General features: G+C 41.6%; 1 protein-coding gene across 2 annotated transcripts in view; it reads left to right on the plus strand.

Annotated features, from left to right (window-relative positions):
• Positions 1-209: 209 nt before the first annotated feature.
• Positions 210-25,536, plus strand: part of clmn (calmin) — a 60,346-nt gene continuing 35,019 nt past the window's right edge. Inside the window, exon 1 of one of the 2 annotated variants that reach the window (XM_037746385.1) lies at positions 210-527. In XM_037746385.1, coding sequence (XP_037602313.1) covers positions 443-527 — 85 coding nt within the window. In that variant the 5' untranslated portion in view covers positions 210-442. The remainder of the gene's footprint in view (positions 528-25,536) is intronic. The other variant, XM_037746384.1, reaches the window with a different exon arrangement.

The raw sequence follows: 25,536 nt of genomic DNA on the forward strand, positions 1-25,536 counted from the left end.
AGTGTGTGTGTGTGTGTGTGTGTGTGTGTTAGAGAGAGAGAGAGAGAGAGAGAGAAAGAGAAAGAGAGAGAGAGAGAGAGAGAGAGAGAGAGAGAGGTGGGCGGGTCCTGGATCAGCTCCATCCCACCTCGGAACTACCACCAGGTGCTGCGGCTCCTTCCTGCTCTGCTCTGCTCTGCTCTGCTCTCGGAGCTCCATCATCCTCTGATGCGATGTGACGGCAGAAAGCCGCAGTAAACAGCAGCTCTGTCCAGCCAGTGAGCGGAACCCTCCCGTGTGTACCCAGCTAGCATGGCTCTCTGTCGGCCGGCCGGACAGTAGCCAGCCCGCCTGCCCGCTGCAGCAGCAGCAGCAGCCTGTCCTCCTCCTCCTCTTCCTCCAGCCTTGTGGAGCTGTGTGAGTGTTCCTGGCCGGATCCCTGCAGCACTCTCCGCAGCTCCAAATGGCTGGACACGAGTTGGAGGACTGGTTCGAGCGGGAGGAATTTATCGGACAGATCAGCGACATCCGAGTGCAGAACCTGCAAGGTAGGAGCATCATTCATATATATATGTATGTATATGTATATATATCTATTTATGGATATATGACTGCTGTTTGATAACAACCACAGAGAACTGCGGGAGCGCGCTGAGTGGCCTGGCCGCGCGTGCACTACCTGGTTTGCTTCGGATTTGGGGAAGTTCCTCGGGACAGTGTTTTGGTGTTTGGGTGTTTGGGTGTTTTGGTGTTTGGGTCCTGCTCAGGACGCACACAGTCCCAAAGTTTCCATGTGGAGCTGTTAAACAGGGCATTGTAGCACAGAGCTCTATCACAGGCTGATCTCAGCAGCTACTACTGTGATGAGCACACAGGACTTCAGGAACCCTGCAGGCTGTTACAGGACTGTGTGGAAAGAGCAAAGCATGCAGCCGAAACAGTGTTTCTGGTCCCTGGAGGGCTCTCTGGGTCTCACTGTCAAATAGTAGCCCAAAGTGAAGCTCTACAACAAGCTGACAGGCTGTGGGCACAGGTTTTCGAGATGAAATGATTAGTGGTTTCATTGTCAACTGACTGACAGAAAATGAGTCTAATGGTCAATACTCCTGATAATCGATTCATCATTGAAGACTTTGGGTTTGGGACAGTTTATGAATTGCTGTCCATCAATCAGCTCCTCTGTTACATCCTGCAGCAATCCAGGATTCAGAAAGAATCTCATTACATGCATCACATATCTGTGTGTCTGTGCTTTCAGAGCACGGCTTCTCGATCCTTCCTCAGCCACAGACCTGAATACAATACACTGGGGACCCCCTCATGTATGTCCCTTTGAATAATTTGACGTAGCCTATTTTTTTTACACTTCTATAGTCTTAGTAATGTGAAGAACAACACAGGAGAAATGTGCTAGAAAGATATTAGACATTAGGGCTGTCGCAATATTAGATTTTCACTACACGATTATCGTGGCCAAAAGAATTCACGATAACGTTATTATCACGATATCTAAAGAAAATAGAATGCTATCCATCAGTCAAATTCATCTTAAACTTTGTTTATTGTGTGTTTTGTTTCCTTTTTGGCAAATGAAGTACAAGTGTAGGAAGGTGGAGAGAGGGTCTGTAACCATAACTGTACAAAAGCCTGATTTAAGAAGTGCTGGATCTATTTATATTACATTTATTCACATGTGGATTATTAACATGATATCAATATTTAATTTTTAAATATCACAGTTATCTTCAATACCGGTATATCGCGACACCCCTATTTCACATATTTAACATATTTGCAGATTATAATGGAGTTATAGATTTGTTAGATTAGAGCATAATTTATTAACTATTATACAGTAGATTTAAAAATGTAAATGTTATTTATGGAACTATGAAGTCTTTTGTTAAAAACATTATATCATGATGATTTAAATAAATGAATCTGAAAACTTTGTGCCACGGACGCCTGGGGGTCCCTGGACCCCACCTTGAGAACCACTGTTTTAGAGGCATGATTCACATATTGTTGTTAGTCTTTATATTCCACAGATTATGGATAATGTGTGTGTATGTGTGTTTAATGGGTTTATGTCTGTGAATACAACTGTCAAATCAACAGCACGGTCATTACATTCCATTCATTTGGCAAACCATTTTGGTCAAAGCGACTTAAGGCGCCAGTATACTCCATCAGTTCTTCGTTTTTCTCTCATGCCTTCACGCTGAACGAAGAATAAAAAAACGGAGAAAAGTCTTGATGAATTGAAGTAAATGAGCAACAGCAAAACTATAATAAAAAATATTTCACTTACTCTCACACAACTCGTGCAGAATAATCCAAGTCTCATTTATCCAGTGGTATGCTCACTACTTCCTAAACACATGCATCTTTGCTAAAACCTTACTATTTAAAAAACATCTGCATAAACTGTCTCTCTTTGGTTACAATCAAGATGATTTGTTAAAAAATTACAATCAACCAATATATTGTTATAAGATTTATTTTAACTCCTAAATCCTAATATCAGTATCAGCCTCAAAAATCTAATTTTGGTCAGGCTATATGTGTCTTTGCAAAAAGCGTTAGGAGTGCTTTCGTCATTTTCCATGAAGTTGTGGGACTCACAAGAAACAGTTAAGTAATGAGCAACAAGTTTGAGATATGGCCTCTGACTTGCTCTGCTGTTTGAACTGGAGTATACTGTAAGTGCTGTGAGTCAGCCGAACAGGGCTTTGGGGAGATTAGAGGAGCAGACTAACAACAATTGCTCTTTAAAGTGGAAGTAATTGATTTAATGAGTGTGATGAGAATGAAAGCTTTGTTCAGTTCTAACCCAGTTTATCCCAAAGCCTGTAAAGAGAAGAACTAGAAAGCTCCCGATGCATTCAAACCATCACTTCATATTATATGTTGGCTATACAAGGAAGAATACAAGTAAGAATACAAGTAAGAATACAAGTAAGAATACAAGTAAGAATACAAGTATGAATACAAGTAAGAATACAAGTAAGAATACAAGTAAGAATACAAGTAAGAATATAAGTATGAATACAAGTATGAATACAAGTATGAATACAAGTATGAATACAAGTAAGAATACAAGTATGAATACAAGTAAAAATACAAGTAAGAATACAAGTATGAATACAAGTATGAATACAAGTAAAAATACAAGTAAGAATACAAGTATGAATACAAGTAAAAATACAAGTAAGAATACAAGTAAGAATACAAGTATGAATACAAGTAAGAATACAAGTATGAATACAAGTAAAAATACAAGTAAGAATACAAGTAAGAATACAAGTAAGAATACAAGTAAAAATACAAGTATGAATACAAGTAAGAATACAGGTAAGAATACAAGTATGAATACAAGTAAGAATACAAGTATGAATACAAGTAAGAATACAAGTATGAATAAAAGTAAAAATACAAGTAAGAATACAAGTAAGAATACAAGTATGAATACAAGTAAGAATACAAGTATGAATACAAGTAAGAATACAAGTATGAATACAAGTAAAAATACAAGTAAGAATACAAGTAAGAATACAAGTAAGAATACAAGTATGAATACAAGTATGAATACAAGTAAGAATACAAGTATGAATACAAGTAAAAATACAAGTAAGAATACAAGTAAGAATACAAGTATGAATACAAGTAAGAATACAAGTAAAAATACAAGTATGAATACAAGTAAGAATACAAGTAAAAATACAAGTAAGAATACACGTATGAATACAAGTAAGAATACAAGTAAGAATACAAGTATGAATACAAGTAAGAATACAAGTAAGAAGAGTGGACCAGCATGTGTATTAAATACAAGGCCTGCTGGTCAGTGATCACGATAACACTAGCATAGATAACACTAGCATAGATAAGACTAGCATAGATAACACTAGCATAGATAAGACTAGCATAGATAAAATGTATGTATCAACCTTATAAAGCTGATATGGCCAACACATTTGGCAAACAGTTGCCTATTTCCACATCCAGCAGACAGAGATACATTATCTTTGGATTCATGTTTGTGTCCACGTGTGATGAAGATAAGTCCAATATTCACTCTCCTTTTAGTTCTGCTTTTGGTCTCCAACAACTTCTGAGAAAAATCTCGGTCTCGTTAACTGCTAAATGCTCCGCCATGTTCACCAGCTAGTCACTAGTATTTGGTGCTGGTAGTGTACAGTGGGTTTATCAGAGCTTTTTCACTGAAAACAGCTGCTGCTGGAAACCAGGTTGATGAGAGCAGTGAGACTGAACCAGCGTGCGGTGGGCACGTAATGTAATCAGTGTGAGCCCGACCACCGTGTAACACCGGTAACACCGACTACCGTGACAAGCCTAGTCGATGGCAAAATTCTGAAAACGTGACGGTACTTGTTTTTCTACAGTACCACAGGTACCGTCAAGGCTCGAGACTAACGGCGTCCCGGGGAAGATAGAACATTTCCCTGATAATGTTACATTGTGAACAACAAATCCGTGTTGAAATCGGCAGGAGCTAACAGCTAACGTTAACGGAGGTTACATTGATTACATTATGACGCTTTCAAGCTTCATTCAGGTATTGGTATCAACTACTAAATTACTGGTATCCTAACATCTCTATCTAAAGTTTGCCAACACTAATGAAATCAGCCTCCATAGCCTCGATAACGCAGTTCCGCCGCCCGATCACTACTGCACCGACTCTGGCGTCAAAACCTCCCGTATTGGCTCCCGAATCAGGATATTTTGGCTTCACCTCTGTACAGTGGGAGGAGGTGGAGACGTGTCGTCCATCTTTATATACAGTCTATGATACCGAAGGGTGCATTTTAATGCTGATGAATTAAAATTTTCATTAGTATGATAAATATATGTACAATTTCTTCTTTGGAAAGTCACATAGTCTCACTTTAGATATCCAAACCTTCTAAGGAAGATCAGTGTGATGCTTCTCATGATAAAGTGGGCCAAAACAACACACAGATGTGGATTACAGTGAACTGTGTATCTTATTACACTTGGTGAGCAACTGTTGCCCTGGAAACACACAACTGTGCCACACAATCTTTGCTTAGAAGTCAGAGACAACACAAGGAAGATACAAATGTATTGGAATGTGATACTAATAACAAATTCTGTTAAAGGCCAGTATTTGATTGGGTGGAGTTGAGAGGGATTTCTAGGTTTTAAAGTCAGAATCAGTCCAGATTAAGGGAGAATTCTGGTTTATTACAACAAATCTTATTTTGTGGTTATTCCAGTATTCCTATTTTGACTAATGACATTGTATTGACCTGACCGCTCATGCTTTGTCTTTTGGATTTTGTTGTAGTGATGTTCCCAGATCTCAGAAATTACTTTGGTGAGTACAAACAATAGATTGACAAATAGAAATACAAAAACAAGAATATAAGTTATAATATAACAATCCTAAAATGATCCTAGTCCTTTTTCGTCAAGTATAGGTCTGCATTCGCACATTGCACACTTGCGATGTAGGTATCCTATTGGTTCGCCCATATAACCAGTTTCATGTATTTACATGTTCATATGAATGTGTATCAGCACAGAACTGTACACTTTGGGCATTGGGTGTCACAGCCAGTGGACTTGTAAGTATCACATTTTTACACAGGATACATTGGATTGGACAGAGGCAGTATATGAGCTAGTGCAGGGACACTCAACTTGCTTTGCCTTAAAGTGTTACCGATACCAACAGAGCACTTCATTCAATACCATCATGTCAATGGACGCTGTGTGTGTCCCATTGGCTAGCTAATCGCGCCGCACTGCACAGCGCTAATAACGCCATACCTCGACCCACGGTTGCGGGACCGCTTTGGCGCCGAAGCATTACGGCAACCCTTCGGGTTCTTATACACTCTGTCACCTTATGTACAGTCAAATGACCACTCTGCACCCTTTGGCCCGCGGGCCATAAACTGAGCCAGTGTGTGTCAAGCCCAGAAGAATGTGATAAACTTACTACTGCAGCGCCACAACCTGTGGTGTCTGGAGTATGTGTACTAATGAGTAGGTTGCAGAGTCTCGCTGCATGTTAGCTGCACGGGCCTCAGCTCCGCACATTCCCTCTTGGCATGAAACAGAGCTTTTCCTGTGAACATGGACTTTTACCAGCCTCTTGGGAAAAAAATGCAGAAGTTCAGTGCTTTTGTCCATATTCTCTTCAACGCTCACCGAGGACCCTGAATGATACTCTGCATGAAATGAACGCTGGAAGAGCAGCTAGTGGTTTAAAACAATGGCCTGAAGGCTGTTACATAACACATGATATGAGAGAGAGAGAGAGAGAACACACATCCCACACAGCTCTCTCTCACACACACACACAACCACACACTGCCTCCCACTACGGATGGAGAATGTGCATTATTTTCAGATGATTGTATGACTCTGATGATGTCATGATGATTCTTTTGGGCTCAGAGACTTCGTGATTTGAACAGAAAGCCTGCATGTCAGATGGTGGGTGTGGAGTTTGAAAGACGTAGGCATAGGTCCTTAGGTGCAGTTTGTCACAGTACAAAAATAGAGGTAATGTAATGTGTATGACAGAGGCTTCGTTTACAAGAAAATTAATAATCAGGATACCAGCAGGTGTGTTTTCATATCCACACTAACAGGCTTTTTTCTGAGCGCCAGTGACTTTTTCAATGTTCCCAATGAGGAGAAGGCGTATGCGGCCGCCTAGAGAAAAAGCGCTGCGACTTTTTTGTGCTGGAATATTGCGTTCGATATGAACCTTAGCATATTCGTTAAAAGACAGAGAGAGAGAGATCTCCACCAGGTAAATAAAAACAACAGAAAAAGTTATGCTGTTGGTTTCTTATTCTATATTATTATTAAAAAAATATATAGATAATATTTAAATCCCTGCGTGCATTTTTGTTTACGGCCACTAGGGGGTTTAGTGAGCCCCCTGAACCAACGCATTGTGTGTATGAACCTTCTTAGTCCAAAATCTTTAGGGAAGTGTAATGCCAACTTTAAATTCAACCTTTATTGGAAATATGAAATGTCAGGAAGCAAATGAAGATGGAAAATGAATGAAGAATCCTCAGAATCTGAAAAGTCCATTTGATAGAAGAGGAACTGACCAAAGTGGAAACCTTCCAGGACTTGATTCTGTTTGGAAAGGGTGGGAAACACGATGCTGGAATGTGAGACAGAACACTTTTGAAAGTAGCGTCAGGTGTTTGTTTTTGATAAGAGCGTGGCTCGTGGTGTACTGTCCTGTACTTGACTCTTTGCTTCTAATGGCTCCAGTGAACACAGTGTACTATCTCTGCCTGCTGCCTCCCTCTCTGATCTGTCTCTCATGTTTTCTGCCATTGTAAGAAGTAGATTATCCACAACACACTGGTTTTGTAAAATAACCCATAAAGCGGAGGTATTATTTTGTGTTAACCATAAAGGTTACAGTGCATTATCCTTTTGTTACACAATGACCACTTGCTATATATAAAAGTATTGTTTATTTCTAGGGCTGTCAAAGTTAACGCGATAATAACGCATTAACGCAAATTCATTTTAGAGCCACTCATTTCTTTAACGCATTAAAGCAACTTTGATTTTTTAGGTTGTAGCGTCTCAGTTTTAAAGCTAGAGTGAAGATATCATATGAAACTAGAACACCTGATGAATCCATCGGAACCAACCAGGTTATACTAGCTTGTCTAAATAACGCTCCAAACTTGTGCTAAATTTTGGCAATTGAAAAACTGTCATGTCCATTTTCAAAGGGGTCCCTTGACCTCTGACCTCCAGATCAGTGAATGTAAATGGGTTCTATGGGTACCCACGAGTCTCCCCTTTACAGACATACCCACTTTATGATAATCACATGCAATTTGGGGTAAGTCATAGTCAAGTCAGCACACTGACACACTGACAGCTGTTGTTGCCTGTTGGGCTGCAGTTTGCCATCTTATGATTGGAGCATATTGTTTTATGCTAAATGCAGTACCTGTGAGGGTTTCTGGACAATATCTGTCATTGTTTTGTGTTGTTAATTGATTTCCATTAATAAATATATACATACATTTGCATAAAGCAGCATATTTGCCCACTCCCATGTTGATGAGAGGATTAAATACTTGACAAATCTCCCTTTAAGGTACATTTTGAACACATACAAAATTTGCAATTAATCACGATTTTATATTTTAATCAATTGACAGTCGTCCCAGAAGTGTGTGTGTGTGTGTGTGTGTGTGTGTGTGTGTGTGTGTGTGTGTGTGTGTGTGTGTGTGTGTGTGTGTGTGTGTTCAGATTTGACTGAGGTATGACTCAGACAAGGAGAACAATTCTTGATTCACCTCACAGTTTCAAACTTGTTTTCTAGGAAGACAGAAAATGTAATTCCCCCACTCTGTGTGTCTGTAGTTCAGAGCATGTGATGGGAGATTTATATTTAATAGACATTCTCTTCACAAGGAAATAATTTTAGTTGAGGAAACAAATTGATCCCGTGCTCAATTAATAGTTGTGTGGTTACTATTAGTCACATACGTTCTTGAGACACCTCTCTGGCCAAAATTGTCTTGCAAAATTCACAATCTCTTTCTCTGTGTGTGTGTGTGCGTGTGCGTGTGCGTGTGTGCGTGCGTGTATGCTCTCTGAGACTGTGTAAAGGTATGTTCAGCCACCATCTGTCAGTGTGAACATGTCCATTCCTGCTTAGTAGAGACATCATATCTGTGTCTGTCATGCGAGGCAGGAACATGTGTAAAGGATTCCCTGTAAACCAGCCCGGTGCTGCACTGCTGCGTGTCAAGCAGAGTTCAGACAAGCCAAGCAGAGAGGCTTCCCCCATTGCGCTCTGTTGACTCTCCATTGACTAAGTGAGACTGTCTGCAAACAGCAGTGACCGAACAGCCTCTGCTGCTCACATGGGGCTGAATGTGGCGTTCCTGAACTGGTGCCCAGTCCCCCCACATCCAGCAGCAGGGTGGATGGCAAAGAGGCTCAGCCTTCACAAGCTCTGCTAGGAGTTTCCTGGAGGTTAGAGGCAACAATGGTCCCTTCTCTTGAGCTCATCCCTTCAGTGTTTTAGAACTCCGTCCTCCAGTCGTTCCTGCAGTAAAGCGTCTTTAAACTGTTTCAGGTGTCCACTTGATTCACTGCAAATAAGCTTTCTCTGCACCAACCCTCAGGCTGATATTGACTGAGGAACAGCAGACTAAGGCCCTGTTCACACCTGGCATTAAAATGCGTCTCCACATGCGTCTTCAGTGACCACTTGTGATCCGATCTCACTTCCCCGCTCTATATGCAAATAAACACGTAGTAAACACACGGCTAATACAGCAGCCGTTGTGACCTAATATTACAGGAATGTCAGTAGTAATATCCGACATATTCTTTAATTCAGGTACATTGTATTAACATCAAAATAAAAGGTTATTGTACCGGCGGTCCCTGCAAAGCAGCGGAACAAAAACACCGACACAACTCCGACAGTATGATAATAATGCACTTTGCGTGCCTAGTCTACAGACAGTAGAGCACAGAGGCCGTTTCCTGGCTGACAAGCGCCCGTGTCTGCCTGTTTATTCACCTGAGGGGCGCGGTGATCCCACGGATCCCAGCTGGACATCAGATGAGTAGGAGGTCCATAATGTGGTCCAGGACACATTCACTACACACTGCTAAAAGAATGTGGTCATATGTGGCCCAGACCACCTCTGAATGTGGTCTGAAAGATCTGATCTCAATGCATCTTGAGTGTGTTCACACCTGTACTTAGAGCTGTTCACTTATGATCCGATCACTGAGGACGCATGTTAATACCAGGTATGAACAGGGCCATAGTGATGAGGCAGCACATGTTACACACACACACACACACACACACACACACACACACACACACACACACACACCATGGCAGAAGACTGTGCTCTAAAGACTGCAGTGTGCTACTAAAGAAATAGCATTTTACATGCTTTCAAATATAGTGCTGTGTGAAGATGCTAGTGCTCATACTGCACCTCTAGTCCCGGGCTATATTCACAAAACACTGTAACAGTTAATGAAGCTCCTAAGTGGCCCAGTAAAGGGGGTGTCTGTCCCAACTTGTGTTAGTCTTAACTAAACAGACCTACAGTAGCTCCTAAGGTTTTGCCCCCAGGAGCTACATAATAGGTCCTCTTTAAGTAATACCGTATGATTTGCATCAAACCAAAAATTCTCTTCTGACCCCACTTTGTTCAACAGGTCAGTAAGTTAATCACCAAATGCAACTGGGAAAGTAATCACAGTATAACATGCAGATGATTCAACAGAAATCAGCTCAAATGTTTCTCTTTAAGTCCGACTGACAGTAACTCAGACAGTAGATCCCTGGAAATCCCTGTAGCTGACCAAAAGTCCTAACAGAAGAAACACTAGAACAGTGCCTCAGTAGAGAACAGATCTCCACCTGGTGTGTCTGCAACGACCACTGCTGGAATGTTTGATTGAATGAATACAAACTAGAATTCAAACACAATACGAGCCACGCATCTATACCGCAAGCGTTCTCACTCGCACGTCTCACGAAACCGACACGCTCTCAATCTAACCGATGCTGCTGTCTGCAGTTTTTGGGGCTCCCCAACAAAAGCCCCAGATCAGAGGCAAATCGGCGTTGGCTCGCCACTCGCACATCGGCGCTCCGACGTCATGTGCGAACTGTTCAAAGAAGCGAGCCGAGAGGCTCGACGACGCCTCACAGACACATTCCAGATATCTAGCATGTTAAATATCTGGATCTGTTGGAGACTCCGGCCACGAGCTACAGCCAATGAGATCGCAGGAGGGGAAACCTGGGGGAGGAGGGGTCGCCTGTAACAACAGGAACTTCCTGTATGTGCTGCATTTGCAACACGGAGCAAAGTTGTTGTTGCACCTAGAGGAATAAGGTGGAAACAGGCTATTTTGTAAAAAGTGCCAACAACAACATCAGCAATGTGTCTCGCGTATGCTATCAGGTCATCATGTGTGTTTTCGGGACAAAACGTAGTTTGGAGACCTCATCGGGGATTCCTCCTGGTGAAAGATCTGGTAGTGTATGTACAGCTGTACAATCTACATACTGTACACAGAACAAGTTGAAGGATTTTATGCAAAATACTGCAGCAGTCTGCTCAGGCTTTGTGTAACACTCATTTGCTTAGACAAAGTAAGTGTAGCTCCTCTCTGGTGATGTTAGTGCAGAGAGACAGAAGTCTGTCAGTAGCTCTTCCTCAGTCTCTGCTCCGGCTCCCCTTTAGGCTCAGTAGCAGAGGATTGCCTCAGCAGGTTCAGGTCAAAACAACAGGAGAGCTCCATGGACTCATTTCATAACAGCTGTTGTTGGGAAACTTCTTTTGATTCATTCTGCTTTTATGATGACAAGATTCCCACTTTCTGTTTCTTGTAATGGCTGAGAGCTTCAGTATAATCCTGTATAGTTTTATCAAGATTTATTCTGTCATTTATTCTGCCATTGGTTCTTTTTTCTTTCATTCCATCCAAGGTATCCATTCATTCTCAGAGAGTGATTCACTCATCCATCACCTGTTGACTTCACACACACCATCAGTCCACCGTTCACCACAAAAGCTACTGAGTCACTCTGTCATCGCCACAGATGGGTTTTAATTTCAACACATTCAAAATTGTAGTGCAAGATAGTCACCAGAGTTAAAATATGTATATAGGCCAATAATAATGGAGGATGGCCCTGCAAAAGCTGGCTATACGCATTGCATTGCAGTGTCGGTCTGTCTGTTGGCCTGTCAGTCCACCACTTGATCCATTAACATTGCATCTAGCGCCATCATCAGGTCAAAACTTCAATATATCCAATACTGTGGTTCATGACCATAGCTGTGAAGCTAATGGCATTCACACCATCTTAAGATGTACTATTAGTGCTAACTACCAAATGCTAGCAAGTGCTAGCATGCTAACATGCTGGTAGTTATGTTTAACATTATGGTAGAAATCAACATGTTAGCATGGTCATTGTGAGCATGTTACCAAGCTAATGTTAGCAGTTAGCTCAAAGCATGGCTGTCTAAGTACAGCCTCACAGAGCTGCTAGCATGGCTGTAGACTCAGTCTATTGTTCAGTGACAATGTTCTGATGAACCATTGATAATACATTCTGCTCACTTTCTCTGTACTCCCAACTCGTCTGATACCGACGCTTGGTCAGGCGTCTGATAACGACACAGCGAGGCACCCTTTAGCGTCTGTATGAGACGCACCAGGCTTTCAACTAACTCCAATGTAAACCCATTCACTTCATTATTAGACGGTCAGAGCAACTGACAAAAGTATAAAGAGCTTCAAGGTCCCTGTAGGATGGATGGGTCAGACAAACACAGGACTTTCACCCAGGAGAGCCTAAACCTACCCAAGTAGTTTGGTTGTGTAAGTAAACCCCAAAACTAAGTAAACCTACAGTGGAAGTTTATTTAGAAAAGAGACTTTATGCATGTAACAAATGGAAACTGACACGCCGTCCCTGACACGTCCTAAACTGACTCTAGAGGGTAACTACTGTAGAGCGTCATAGGTTGAAGCGAAGGGCCACTGACCAAGCGCTGGTATCTGACGAGTTGGGAGTGAGAACGTGTTGTTGTAAGGACTAAACTTTGATGACATCACAGCTGCATATATATACAGTATATATATATATATATATATATATATATACTAGAAAACCTAAGGAATCCATTGGTACTCACCATGTCATACTAGCTTGTTGCATGGAGGCTAAATAACGCTCCAAATTTTTGCCATTCTCAAAGGGGTTCCTTGACCTCTGACCTCCAGATCAGTGAAAGTAAATGGGTTCTATGAGTATCCACGAGTCTCCCCTTCCCCAAGTCAGCACACTGACAGCTGTTGTTGCCTGTTGGGCTGCAGTTTGCCATGTTATGATTGGAGCATATTGTTTTATGCTAAATACCTGTGAAGGTTTCTGGACAATATCTGTCATTGTTTTGTGTTGTTAATTGATTTATAATAATAAATATATACATTTGCATAAAGAATCTCCATTTAAGGTACATTTTGAACAGATAAAAAATGTGCGATTCTTTTTCGATTAATCGGGATTAACTATGGAAAATCATGCGATTAATCATAATCAAATATTTTAATAAATATGTTTTTCTCTCAAAAAAATATAAAGTGTTTTTGGACTTCCGTGCCTGACATCAGTGACTGCAGAACGTCACACTGTAATACATCCATGCAGTACGTATCATTGGTTAATGTTTGGTACTTTTGTCCCTTTATCAACTAGTCTACATGGTGTTTTAAGCTCCAGCCCAGCCAAGTGTCTGTAAGTGGATTTTGAAACACAGGGTTAAATGAATGGAAACCAATAGTAAAAACACATTCAACAATCTGCAACTCTATTGTATGCTTTGGAAAACTGTAGACACTGTATTCAGATTGTATAAGATCCCTTCTGTGAAGTGGAACTGTAGAGTGAGTTATAATAACTGTGTCTCAGTGTAGGCGTGTTGAGGTGTGGGCTGACAGGCCGCATGATGAACAAGCCGATGATGAGTAAGCAGCTGGTTTCTGTGGAGGAGGAGATGAAAGATCAGTGGCACCCAGCAATAAGGCCCTGCATGGAGGGGACTGTGCTCCAGAGATCCTGCTGAAGGTATCCTGATCACAAAGTCTTTTCTTTACTTCCAACAACTCATGATCTTCACTTCACAGCGGGCCTCTTTCCTGCAGCGATTGGATGGTGGAATGAGTGATTTTAATGTCCTCACTGACACATTCCTCAGCACAATCTTTCATGAATTAGTTGAGAGAGAGAGAGAGAGAGAGATTCAGTATTCTGCAGGTACGCTGCTTCTAACATAGCAGGAAGCAGGGAGCAGATCTGTCCCTTTACTGAACGTCGACAAACAACCGACAGCTGCTTTCATTTTAGTGTCTGTATTTGATTTATGTCATAGTGAGTAATTGAATTCAGAGGGAAACTACGGTATATCAAATATACACATACACCAAAATGATCTGTCTACATCACTGTGAGCTGAACAGAGCTGAAGAAGATCCAAACCAAAGACAGGAACAGTCAAAGTATTCAAAGGTGCAATGTGGAAGATCTGGCCAGAATTTTAGTTTAAAACATTCAAAAAATGAACTACCATTATCAACGGAATGTGAAGAGGTCACAGTGTTGATGTTATGTCAAAGACGTCTATGCATTGTGCTGCAGAGATATCTACTGATATTAGCATGCTAACCAGCTAGCCCCGGCCCGTCCTGTCTTGTAATACCACTTGTACCTCTAGAGGTGATGGTGAGTCAATAGCCATGTTTCCATTCACATATGTTTATGCACATTTTGAAGTATCACATTAGAAAAGCTGTATGAAAACAGCAACATTTTATGAAACGTCCTCGATTGCGAAAAAAGTTTTTACGCTCGCTTGATGTGGTTTTTGCCCTCATCAGAAAAGAGCTGATGCACTAATTATGGATTATGGATCATGGAAACGCCTTTGTTGAATAAATTCTGACGTAGCGAACATTTGACTCACATCACTGATCAGCTGTTTTCCACTGTCGGCATCTTCTCAGATATATATTTATAAGGGCCGTCAATTGATTAAAATATTTAATCATGCAAATTAATCACACATTTTTTATCTGTTCAAAATGTACCTTAATGGGAGACTTTTCAAGTATTTAATACTCTTATCAACATGGGAGTGGACAAATATGCTGCTTTATGCAAATGTATGTATATATTTATTATTGTAAATCAATGAACAACACAAAACAATGACAGATATTGATCCAGAAACCCTCACAGGTACTGCATTTAGCATAAAGCAATATGCTCCAATCATAACATGGCAAACTGCAGCCCAACAGGCAACAACAGCTGTCAGTGTGTCAGTGTGCTGACTTGACTATGACTTGCCCCAAACTGCATGTGATTATCATAAAGTGGGCATGTCTGTAAAGGGGAGACTCGTGGGTACCCATAGAACCCATTTACATTCACACATCTGGAGGTCAGAGGTCAAGGGACCCCTTTGGAAATGGACATGAGTTTTTCCTCGCCAAAATGTAGCGTAAGTTCTGAGCGTTATTAACCTCCTTTACTACAAGCTGGTATGACATGGTTGGTACCGATGGATTCATCAGGTTTACTAGTTTCACATGATACCAGTATCTTCACTCGTTCAAACTGAGCCTCTACAACCTAAAAATAGTTGTGTTAATGTGTTAAAGAAATTAGTGGCGTTAAAACAAATTTGCATTAAGGGTTAGGGTTACACAGCCCTAATATACAGCATATGTTGTCTCTGTCTCCGAACAACATGAAACATTGCTAATACCAGCTTATATGAAAGAACAATTAAAACTTGCCAAACTGAAACAAATTCCTGAAGCCCTCTCTCCATTTTTCTCTCGTAGATGGCTAGATGACCAAGCCGACTTGTTTTGTTTCCAGTTTCACCACCTCTACTTCTTCTTCTACTCTGTTTACTGGCAGATTACAGCCATGTGCAGCCTATAGTGCCAATTTCTGACCAAACTACGCTGTAACCGACAAGCCCAGTTTATTCGCTCCAAACCAGTTGATGGAAACACGCCTAACTAGCATTTATTTTTTTGTGACATTTTAAAGGTTTGCTTAAAATTTGCTTGACAACTGAATGGAAACACAGCTACTGTAGCGTCCTGTCTGTCCTCAGTCCAAAACGAACCTGTGGGACGAAGAAGTAGAGCTGCCCTGAGGGCTTTTGAATTGCGTTTAAGGGTACAGGCTCCGTGTAGGTTTTGATAGTTTGTTTAAATCCAAAGTGACTTAAACAAGAAAACTACTCCCGCCACCAGGAGACTACTTTGCCGGGAGCAGGGCGGGCGGTGGCTCTGGGAGACGGGCCTTTAGTCAGCGGTTAGCTGTAGCAGCTAGCATTCAGCCAGCGCAAACGTCAGCACTGTGAGTCACAGCGGGCCCTGGCCAGCGGGCCGTGGACGGCGGCAGCTCTGGATCTAACTCGTGTAACGGATCCGATCGGGGAGTCAGGGCAGTCCCACGGGATCAGACCCCCGGGATCAAACCCCCGGCGCTGGGGTTTGTCCTACAGCTCAGCTAAGTGAAGGTCTGTCTCCTGGAGCTGCCCCTCCTCTCCTCCCGGTGAAGTAGTCTCCTGCATCATGAAGCTCTGGTAGCTCTGAGTAACTGGAGCTCCTTCCACCTGACAGAAGAGAGACTACAACTCTTTCTTTTCTATTCTGTCATCCTGCGCTCCTACCGAGCATGATTAACTGTTGATGCCAGTTATTACTTCTTCTTAAAACCATAGAGTCAACTAAGGAATGGTAGTTTTGATATTATGATGTGCTGAGGGAGGTTTTTTTGAAACACTAACCATGTTGTGATCATAATCTGTAATTCTGCAGCGTTTAGTGTCATTTTCCTCTAGTTCTTTTCTCCACACTGATCGGTCCTGAGCACTGCATGCAACAACTGAACGTTATGTTGATGTGGACATGCAACTGAATGCATGTTAGAGATCATACCATCAGGTTAAAGCAGGCGGGGGGGCTGACTGTAGCTGCCCCGTGTCTTCTGGCTTTGATTTACTTGTTTCATTTTTCAGTTTTAATACTGAACTGACACTCCGGGTCAGTGAGCTGTCCAGGTCACGGGCCTGGAGTACAGTTAAGAAAGGACTGGCATCTGATCGGCTTTATTTGAGCTGATTCTGATGTATTAAAGTATACCCAGAACAGCCCCGTTACAATCCCTATCGACTCTGGATAGGATTTATTTTTACTATATTTCCCAGCCCCTCAAACATTCTCTGATTCAGCTTCTTATTTGTGAGGATCTTCTGTTTGTTTTTGTCATATATGACTGTAAATTGAATAGCTTAAGGTTTAGACTGTTGGTAAGACAACACAAGCAAATTGAAGACATAACCGTGGCCTCTGAGAAAATTTCAAACACTTTTTTAAACATTTCATAGATGGAACGATCCATTGATTAATCGAGAAAATAATTCTTATTTTCAACCCTAAACAGAAGTGAATGAAATTCTATTATTTTTTTCAGTTTCAACACCAACAAGTTCTGACATCTCTGAACATTTCAAGTATCCATACTGTTATAAAGACACACTTTAATGAGAATAAAGTCATCATATTTCAAGAAAAAAAAGTTGTAATATTACAAGAATAAAGTTATTTAATTAGAATAAAAAGAATCTTCCTGTCCTTACATCTGCTGTTATGATAGTATCCCCTTCAGCGCTGCTCTTCTTCAGAGGTGGAAAACACTGGAGCTTTCTGATTCACCCGAAACTCACTCCGTGATGATGACGTGTCTGATGTAACCGGAGGGAAGCGCTGTCAAATTAGATTCTGCAGAAGGTGCAGTTAGGGAGGTAAGCCTACCTGATGCCGACCTGGCCATGATTTTATTATATGTATTTTGAACTTATTTGTTTGCAAATGAAGAGTTTTATTTATTTATCCATACAAGTTTATCATATTTAATGTTGCTGCTGGCACTGCAGCTGCCTTCAAAGGGTTAACAGCAGTGTTGACAGAGAGCCATGCGCCTCACCACGCAGTGTTTCTAAGCGACGGTGCTCTCAGGTTGACCCGCGGCCCCCGGGGGGGGGCGTTCACTGAGCAGGTAGAGAAACACACCACCCGCCAGGGATTGCTTTTCATTTTCCCACCGGTACAAGCGGAGCTGCTGTTAGTCTCTCTCCTGATGTTTCACTTTGTTTCCCCTCGCAGTCACAAAAGCTTTTACACCATCATGTTTTTCTCTGATTCAAAGGGAGCGCAGCGGTTTCAAAGTGCTCCGTTTCCCTTTAAGCTCCTGGTAAAAAGTCACTTATTTATTTTCCCTTTTTTCCATGTCCTCAGGTGTTGTGTGAGCTTATCAGTTAAATCGTACCCATGAACTTCCTTTTACAAGCTGCTGGTTTGTGTAATCTGCTGGAATGGGCTGATGTTTGATGCAGGATGACATCATTCAGCGTGTATTGAGTTTGAGCTCTCTGTTCAGTCAGTTAAACAGTTCAGACAGGAACTTTCTGGAAGGCGGTCTCTCTGATTTGATCTCAGGGATCAGAAAGCCATTATCACGTGTTGTATGCTGTGTCTGCAAGTCAAGGAGCTCAGAAGATCTTTGTCTTCTCCCCTCACTGTAAACACACACCATCATGCTTCTGAGGATACAATAACACTCAGTGGATTTAACTGAGCCCTGAACCACAGGCTGTAGAAACACATGGATGTAGAGTCGCTGACATCATCCACAGAAATCCATATTTTGGTAAGGAGGTTGGGCCTGGGTGCACGGGGAAAAACAAGTGACCTTCATCTTAACTGACTCCTGTCAAGCAAGTATACTCCCATTATATTATATTGATACCAATAGCCGTATCCGAAATACGTCTGATGCTGCCTTAAATTCGGGATCAGGTATCGGCGAGTACGCCAGCTTATGCACTGATCCAATACTTTATTAATCCAGAAAAAAATCAACTTGTTTAACTGAAAATCAATTTCTCTTCGCCACTCCAACACTGTGCTGTCGCCCCGGAATGTGTCATGGCCGCAGGTAACTACTGTTTGAGAGCAGCGAAGACGAACTGATTGCAGCTAGTTTGTCACGTGACGATAGCCAACAACCACAGTGTGGTACTAGTGGAGAGTGTAGCGGTAGTCAGAGCGAGGAAAAGGTCAGCCGTTTGGAAACATTTCACAGTGGAAAATCCAACAAGTAAATATGTTTTACAAAGACTTTAAGATAGTAAACCCTCTAAAGGGACTGTCTGTAAGAATCAGAAATGTCTTGTTAACAGCGACACCTGTGGCCGTTAATCAACTAAAGTCAGCGTCCTGTTGCTCCCGCTTGTGCTCTGCTCTAAATAGACATGAAGGAGCATCGCTCAACACAGTGAGGAGACACACGTCAGCTAAAAGCACAATAATCACTCTATATTTCAGCTGCTTGGCAGTAATGTTAGCTGACCAAACGAAGGTCTCTCCATGAATCAATGCTGATCTAGTGTTGGCTTTTCCTGCCTCAGCCTCCCGACCGCGGTTGGAGGGAACAGGGGAGACACTGGAACCCGGTCAGAGAGGATAACGTTTCTCTCTGTGGACTCCGTCACTTCAGAAGACATGGGAAACCTCTGTTGGTCTGGAGGAGCTGCAGCAGTTGTTTCTGCACAAACGTTCCACTGAACATTCACTAGATATTCTCAGAGCTAAAATAACTCTTCTGCAGTGTGGAGTGAGCAGCATGCACGTGAGAGTGGAGCAAGCTGAGTGAAGGCAGGCAGAGGAGCAGAGTACAGCAGAGACTCCGGTCCTGGAGACCAAAGCTACGGTCCTCGACCCGCGTCCTCCGGACCGCGTCTCCGACCGCGGCCAACACTGTTTAACAGACGGGCTTCACTAGATACAACCAAGAGGTTTTGGTGCTTCACTGTAGTTTGTGTTGGAGTCTGAGTCTGAACAGCGGAGACACACGCGAGCGACCATTTGCGGAGCGCGCATGGGACACCGACCCGGGTGATTTTATACATGTAAGAAGGTACAAACAGTCTCTCTTAAGATAGTAATCATATCACGTCCATACATGGTCAGTAGTAAACAGCTGTTAAATAATAATAATAATATAAAATAGAAGCTTTATTGTCATCGTATTAAAATACAAGGAGATTCACAGTTGCCCCTCCTGTTCAATGCTTTAAACAGATACTTGACCAGGTTAAACGTAGGCAGGTAAAACATATAACAGGTAAAACACACAGTTATAAATAAATATAAAAGGAATAAAAACAGGTAAAGTAGATGTAATAAGTAAAATATAAACAGAGGTAGTAGCACGTGAGGTATATATTGCATCAGAGAATATATTGCACAGTCAAATGTATTTCATATTCAGTGTATTAATATTGCACAGATTTATTGTTTGTTTAGTGTCCATATGGCCCAGGGAAAGAAAACTGTTTGCAAGTCTGGAGGTGTGGGCTTTCATTTGAGCTGTAGCGCCTGCCAGAGGGCAAGCTGCTGTCCGTCCGCGGTGAGAAAGAACAAAGCGGTAGATGACGGGATGAGAGACAACGTAGTGTAACACACCGTGTTAATAAACAGGCCGACCACCTCACCGGTACCGCCAGCTGGGAGCTGTTTTAAAGTTACGCACCCTTGGCGGAGGTCTGCACTCTCCGAGTGCGTTTTAGTTTGACTTGGATTTCTTAAAATCATCCCTACAGCACATGTGAAAATAACTATTGAGTGCTTAATGTCTTGTGGAAAAATCGTGGTCTTGTATGTTGACACTCTGAAGCCACTCGTTGGCCATAAAATTTGCAGCCTGAAGCACTTTGTGACCGGCTCCAGCTTTCAGCCACGGCTGCTGCTGCTCGGTAGGAACCATTGTGAAACGGTTACTTTGTTGCAGAATCATGATTTATGAATTTTGGGATTAAAACATAAATCACCTCTACTGCAGGTCATATCCTATTTTTGTTTTTTACATTTTGACCTTTCATGAGCCCCACCTTGGAATCGGACATCAAGGTTTCAGGTGTTCCCCTGCCACTCAGCTCTGTACATGTAAATGCACTCTGACTGCCAACATACCAGTGATTAATAGAAGCGCTCTTTCTCACACAGCATTACCTGGAAACATGTCTGTGATGTCCTTAAATGTGTTCTAAAGCCAAACTACAGCACTCTACTGTATATTGTGATGGTTCAGTACACCCACACTAATGGAATGCGCTAAAGCATGCTATTATTCTCTCATCAAACCTACTCTGAGAGATTGCTCTGATGTAACCGAAGCTTTTATCTAATGTTGAATGTCGCTTGTTTGTGCACAACTCATTCATCATTTTAGTCAGTCTCCTGTATCTGCTGATCCTCCAAACAAAAAGATGTAATTGTTTCTGTGTGCAAAGAAGCAGTTAGTTTGCAAATGTTGAATATGGTCCCTGCTCAAGGACTCTTGGTCAGGGTTTATAGTGCTGCTGTTAATAGACCCTCATACATTTAAATGCTTTTGACATGGTGATTGCAGAAAACAAGGCACATTGAGTTTCAGTGGTGAGTGTGTGCTAACAGGCAGTGTGTGGTCCAGGGGCAATGACACAAGGACAAGCACTTCCCTCTGTCCATTGACCAGTGGTTACACAAACATGCTGAGTGGATTACAAGGATCTGCCTGTTTCTGTTGTCCAACTATTAAGAGATGATTCAGAAAAAGAAAGGTTAAGCTTACCTCTCTATGTATCTTTGCTGTCGAATAATCTGTCTCTGAGGAATAACCGATATGCGCTGGATTTGATTTGCAGGTGCAGTGCATTGCTTTACGTTGCTTTGCGTTGCGTTTGCGTTGCGTTGCGTTGCGTTGCGTTGCTTTGCATTGCGTTGCTTTGCTTCGCTTTGAGTTGCTTTGCTTTGCTTTACGTTGCGTTACTTTACGTTGCGTTGCTTTACGTTGCGTTGCTTTACGTTGCGCTGCTTTACGTTGCGCTGCTTTACGTTGCGCTGCTTTACGCTGCTTAACGTTACGCTATGTTGTGTTGCTTTACATTGTGTTGCTTTACCTTGCTTAGCTTTACGTTGCGTTGCTTTACCTTGCTTTGCTTTACCTTGCTTTGCTTTACGTTGCGTTGCTTTACCTTGCTTTGCTTTGCTTTACATTGTGTTGCTTTACCTTGCTTTGCTTTACCTTGCTTTGCTTTACGTTGCGTTGCTTTACCTGCTTTGCTTTGCTTTACGTTGTGTTGCTTTACCTTGCTTTGCTTTGCTTTACGTTGTGTTGCTTTACCTTACAGTGCTTTACGTTGTGTTGCTTTACCTTGCTTTCCTTTACGTCGTGTTACATTGGTTATGCTGCATTACTTTGCATTGCAAACATTGTATTGTGTTGCTTTACCTATTGTAGTATTTCATTGCGTTGTTTACCTTTGGTTATGCTGCATTGCGTTGCTTTACGTTGTGTTGCTTTACCTTGCTTTGCCTTACCTTGCTTAGCTTTACGTTGCGTTGCTTTACCTTGCTTTGCTTTACCTTGCTTTGCTTTACGTTGCGTTGCTTTACCTTGCTTTGCTTTGCTTTACATTGTGTTGCTTTACCTTGCTTTGCTTTTACCTTGCTTTGTTTTACGTTGCGTTGCTTTACCTTGCTTTGCTTTGCTTTACGTTGTGTTGCTTTACCTTGCTTTGCCTTATGTTGTGTTGCTTTACCTTACAGTGCTTTACGTTGTGTTGCTTTACCTTGCTTTCCTTTACGTCGTGTTACGTTGGTTATGCTGCATTACGTTGCATTGCAAACATTGTATTGTGTTGCTTTACCTATTGTAGTATTTCATTGCGTTGTTTACCTTTGGTTATGCTGCATTGCGTTGCTTTACGTTGCGTTGCTTTACGTTGCGTTGCTTTACGTTGCGTTGTTTTACATTGCATTGCTTTACATTGCTTTTCTTTTCATTGCATTGCTTTACATTGCTTTGCTTTACATTGCTTCATGTTACATTGCTTTACCTTGCAGTGCTTTACATTGTATTGTGTTGCTTTATGTTAAGTAGCATTGCGTGGCTTTGGTTATGCTGCCTTATGTTGTGTTGCTTCATGTCGTGTTTCTTTAAATTGTGTTGCTTTACGTTGCAGTGCTTACATTGTTTGTGTTGCTTCACTAACGTGAAGCATGGCATTATATTGCATGGCTTTGATTATGTTGCATTAAGTGTGTGGGTGTGTTGCTCTACATTATATTGCTTCACCCTGTGTTTTTTTACATTGTGTTGCTTTGCGTTGTGTTACTTTATATTACGTAATGTTGCGTCGTACTGCATTGTTTTTCGTGGCATTACGTTGCATGGCTTTGGGTTGCGCTGCATTACTTCACTCTGCACTGCATTAGTGGCTTCGTTGAAATGAATGGTGCTGTGTTTTTTCACACAATACTAATATTAGTCTGAACATGGACTTGGAGGGAAGTTCAGATTTGTATACAACTTGGGACTTTTAGTAAAATAACACTGTACTCACCAAGTTAAAAGCTGAGATCTGAAGCAACATGGCTTAAGAAGTCAGAAGGGGGCGAGAAACACGAGCAGCCCGACGATCAGACAGGTAACAAAGCATCAGATTCACCAAATTTGTGTTGTGGGTAGATTATCTAAACCAGTTAGGTGGTTTACGTAACCTGGATAAAATGTTGGTTTGTGTGAGCACACACCATCACTGGGACAGTTTGGAAGTTATTATCCAAGTTTGTGCTTTAAGCACAAAAATAACACTCAAAGCTGGACAGATCAGACTGTTTGATTATGTAAAGTAAATGTTACTTTCTGAGTTTTAAACTTAGCATATTGTTTAGTCTCCTCCTCTCGTCCCATGACTTATTAACCCTTTCCAACGGATAAGCTGAGGAGTAACCTCAGCTGATCATATGGTAATTGGCCCTCGCCTTATCTTTCAGTTTTCATTCCACCTAATCATTTGTAGACATGAACCACTAGAATGGTTCTTTATAGCTTTATAAACAACTTTAACAGGTGAACATAATGGTAGTCATGTGACCACACATAAATTACCTGAGGTGAACTACTTCTTTATCCGAAGTTGAGGTTGTTCTTGTTAAAAGAAGAAAAAAGCTTTTGTGAGAGACGTTTAATTGATCATACTGTGAGCATAGAAAAGTGTGAACAACTGTATTTGTTTATTTGATTTTCTGTAGTTGTGACTGAACATTGTCGAGTGAGAAAGACATGAAACAGAGTCAATGACTCTCCTGTAAATGATCCATTAACCATCCAGAGTCTTTCTGTCTCGTCACGGCTGTTATTCTATAAAGTGCTTTGGGAGTCAGGTTATGTAATCATGCTTTTTCAGATATTGTTCCATCTAAACATTTATTCTTGCAATGTCAGTTGGTCTGAGTTGAATTGAAATAACGCTCCAAAGTTTCCCCTAAATGTTGGTGAGGAAAAAACTGTCATGGCCATTTTCAAAGGGGTCCCTTGACCTCTGACCTCCTAGATCAGTGAATGTAAATGGGTTCTATGGGTACCCACGAGTCTCCCCTTTACAGACATGCCCACTTTATGATAATCACATGCAGTTTGGGGCAAGTCATAGTCAAGTCAGCACACTGACACACTGACAGCTGTTGTTGCCTGTTGGGCTGCAGTTTGACATGTTATGATTGGAGCATATTGTTTTTATGCCTAAATGCAGTACCTGTGAGGGTTTCTGGATCAATATCTGTCAATGTTTTGTGTTGTTAATTGATGTCCAATAATAAATATATACATACATTTGCATAAAGCAGCATATTTGTCCACTCCCATGTTGATAAGAGGATTAAATACTTGACAAATCTCCCTTTCTAAGGTACATTTAGAGCAGAGAAAAAATGTACGATTAATTTGCGATTAATTGCAGTTGACTATGGACAATCATGAGATTAATTGTGATTCAATATTTTAATCAATGAATAACAAAATAAAAATTCTGTTTTTGTTTTGTTATATAGACACATTATGAGAAAAATCTCATGCAGATATTGCATTTTACAGTTATATCTATATGAAAAGTTTAATTTTTAGCAATGTTTATCATTTAACAACATTAATTTATATATATATATTATTTTAAGGATTTTTTGAAAACAAGGATTTTCCTCCATCCTTACAGATCTGAAATGGTGATGACAAACTGTTAAGATGGTGATTTAGCCCAAAAGGCAAGAGGAGGAAGAGCCTGTCTGTGAACTCTTCAGTTATGTAACCCCTCTGGATGATGCAGCGCTGCACTCTGAAGGGATGCCCCTGTCACAGCTGCCTGCTGCATGAATATTTCAGTAAAAGAGCTCTTCTGTATTTTTCATATTCTAACTGTTACCGTGGGCTACATTCAGACACCCAGTCTGATTATGATGTGCGGTGGAATAACGAAGCTGAAATACAAAATAATCAGGGAACATCTATCACTGGTGTCTTTCATCCCCTGAGTCTGTGATCAGAGTGAGCCTGGGGTTTGCGTGGGTGGTTCCAGAACATCTGCAGGCGTTCCTTTTTTACTGTTTTATCCGAGTGGAAGAAGTCGTCTCCATGGTTCTAATTGGCACCCGGGTAGACAGAACCCAGAACTGGGTCACTCTCAAACACTGCGGTACACAAAGAGAGTGTCCTGTGTAACTCCAGTCAGACTGGACTGCAAGCACAAGTAAAGAACCTAACTGTTATCATGGATTTCAGGCTGACATATGAAATTTGAATCCATGTGTGTCCTCTGTGTGTCGGAGCGCGACACATACACACACACACGCACGCACGCACGCACGCACGCACGCACGCACGCACGCACGCACACACACACACAGCGCCGTGGAGATATTGGCTGTTTTCGAAACCGCATACTGCATACTACTGAGGAGCGCAGTATGCAGTACATACTGCGCATCCTCAGTAGTATGCAGTATGGAACGTAAATCGGTTTATTTTGTAGTACGCGAGGCCGA

The sequence above is a fragment of the Sebastes umbrosus genome, chromosome 16, assembly GCF_015220745.1.
Source record: "Sebastes umbrosus isolate fSebUmb1 chromosome 16, fSebUmb1.pri, whole genome shotgun sequence".
NCBI lineage: Eukaryota > Metazoa > Chordata > Actinopteri > Perciformes > Sebastidae > Sebastes > Sebastes umbrosus.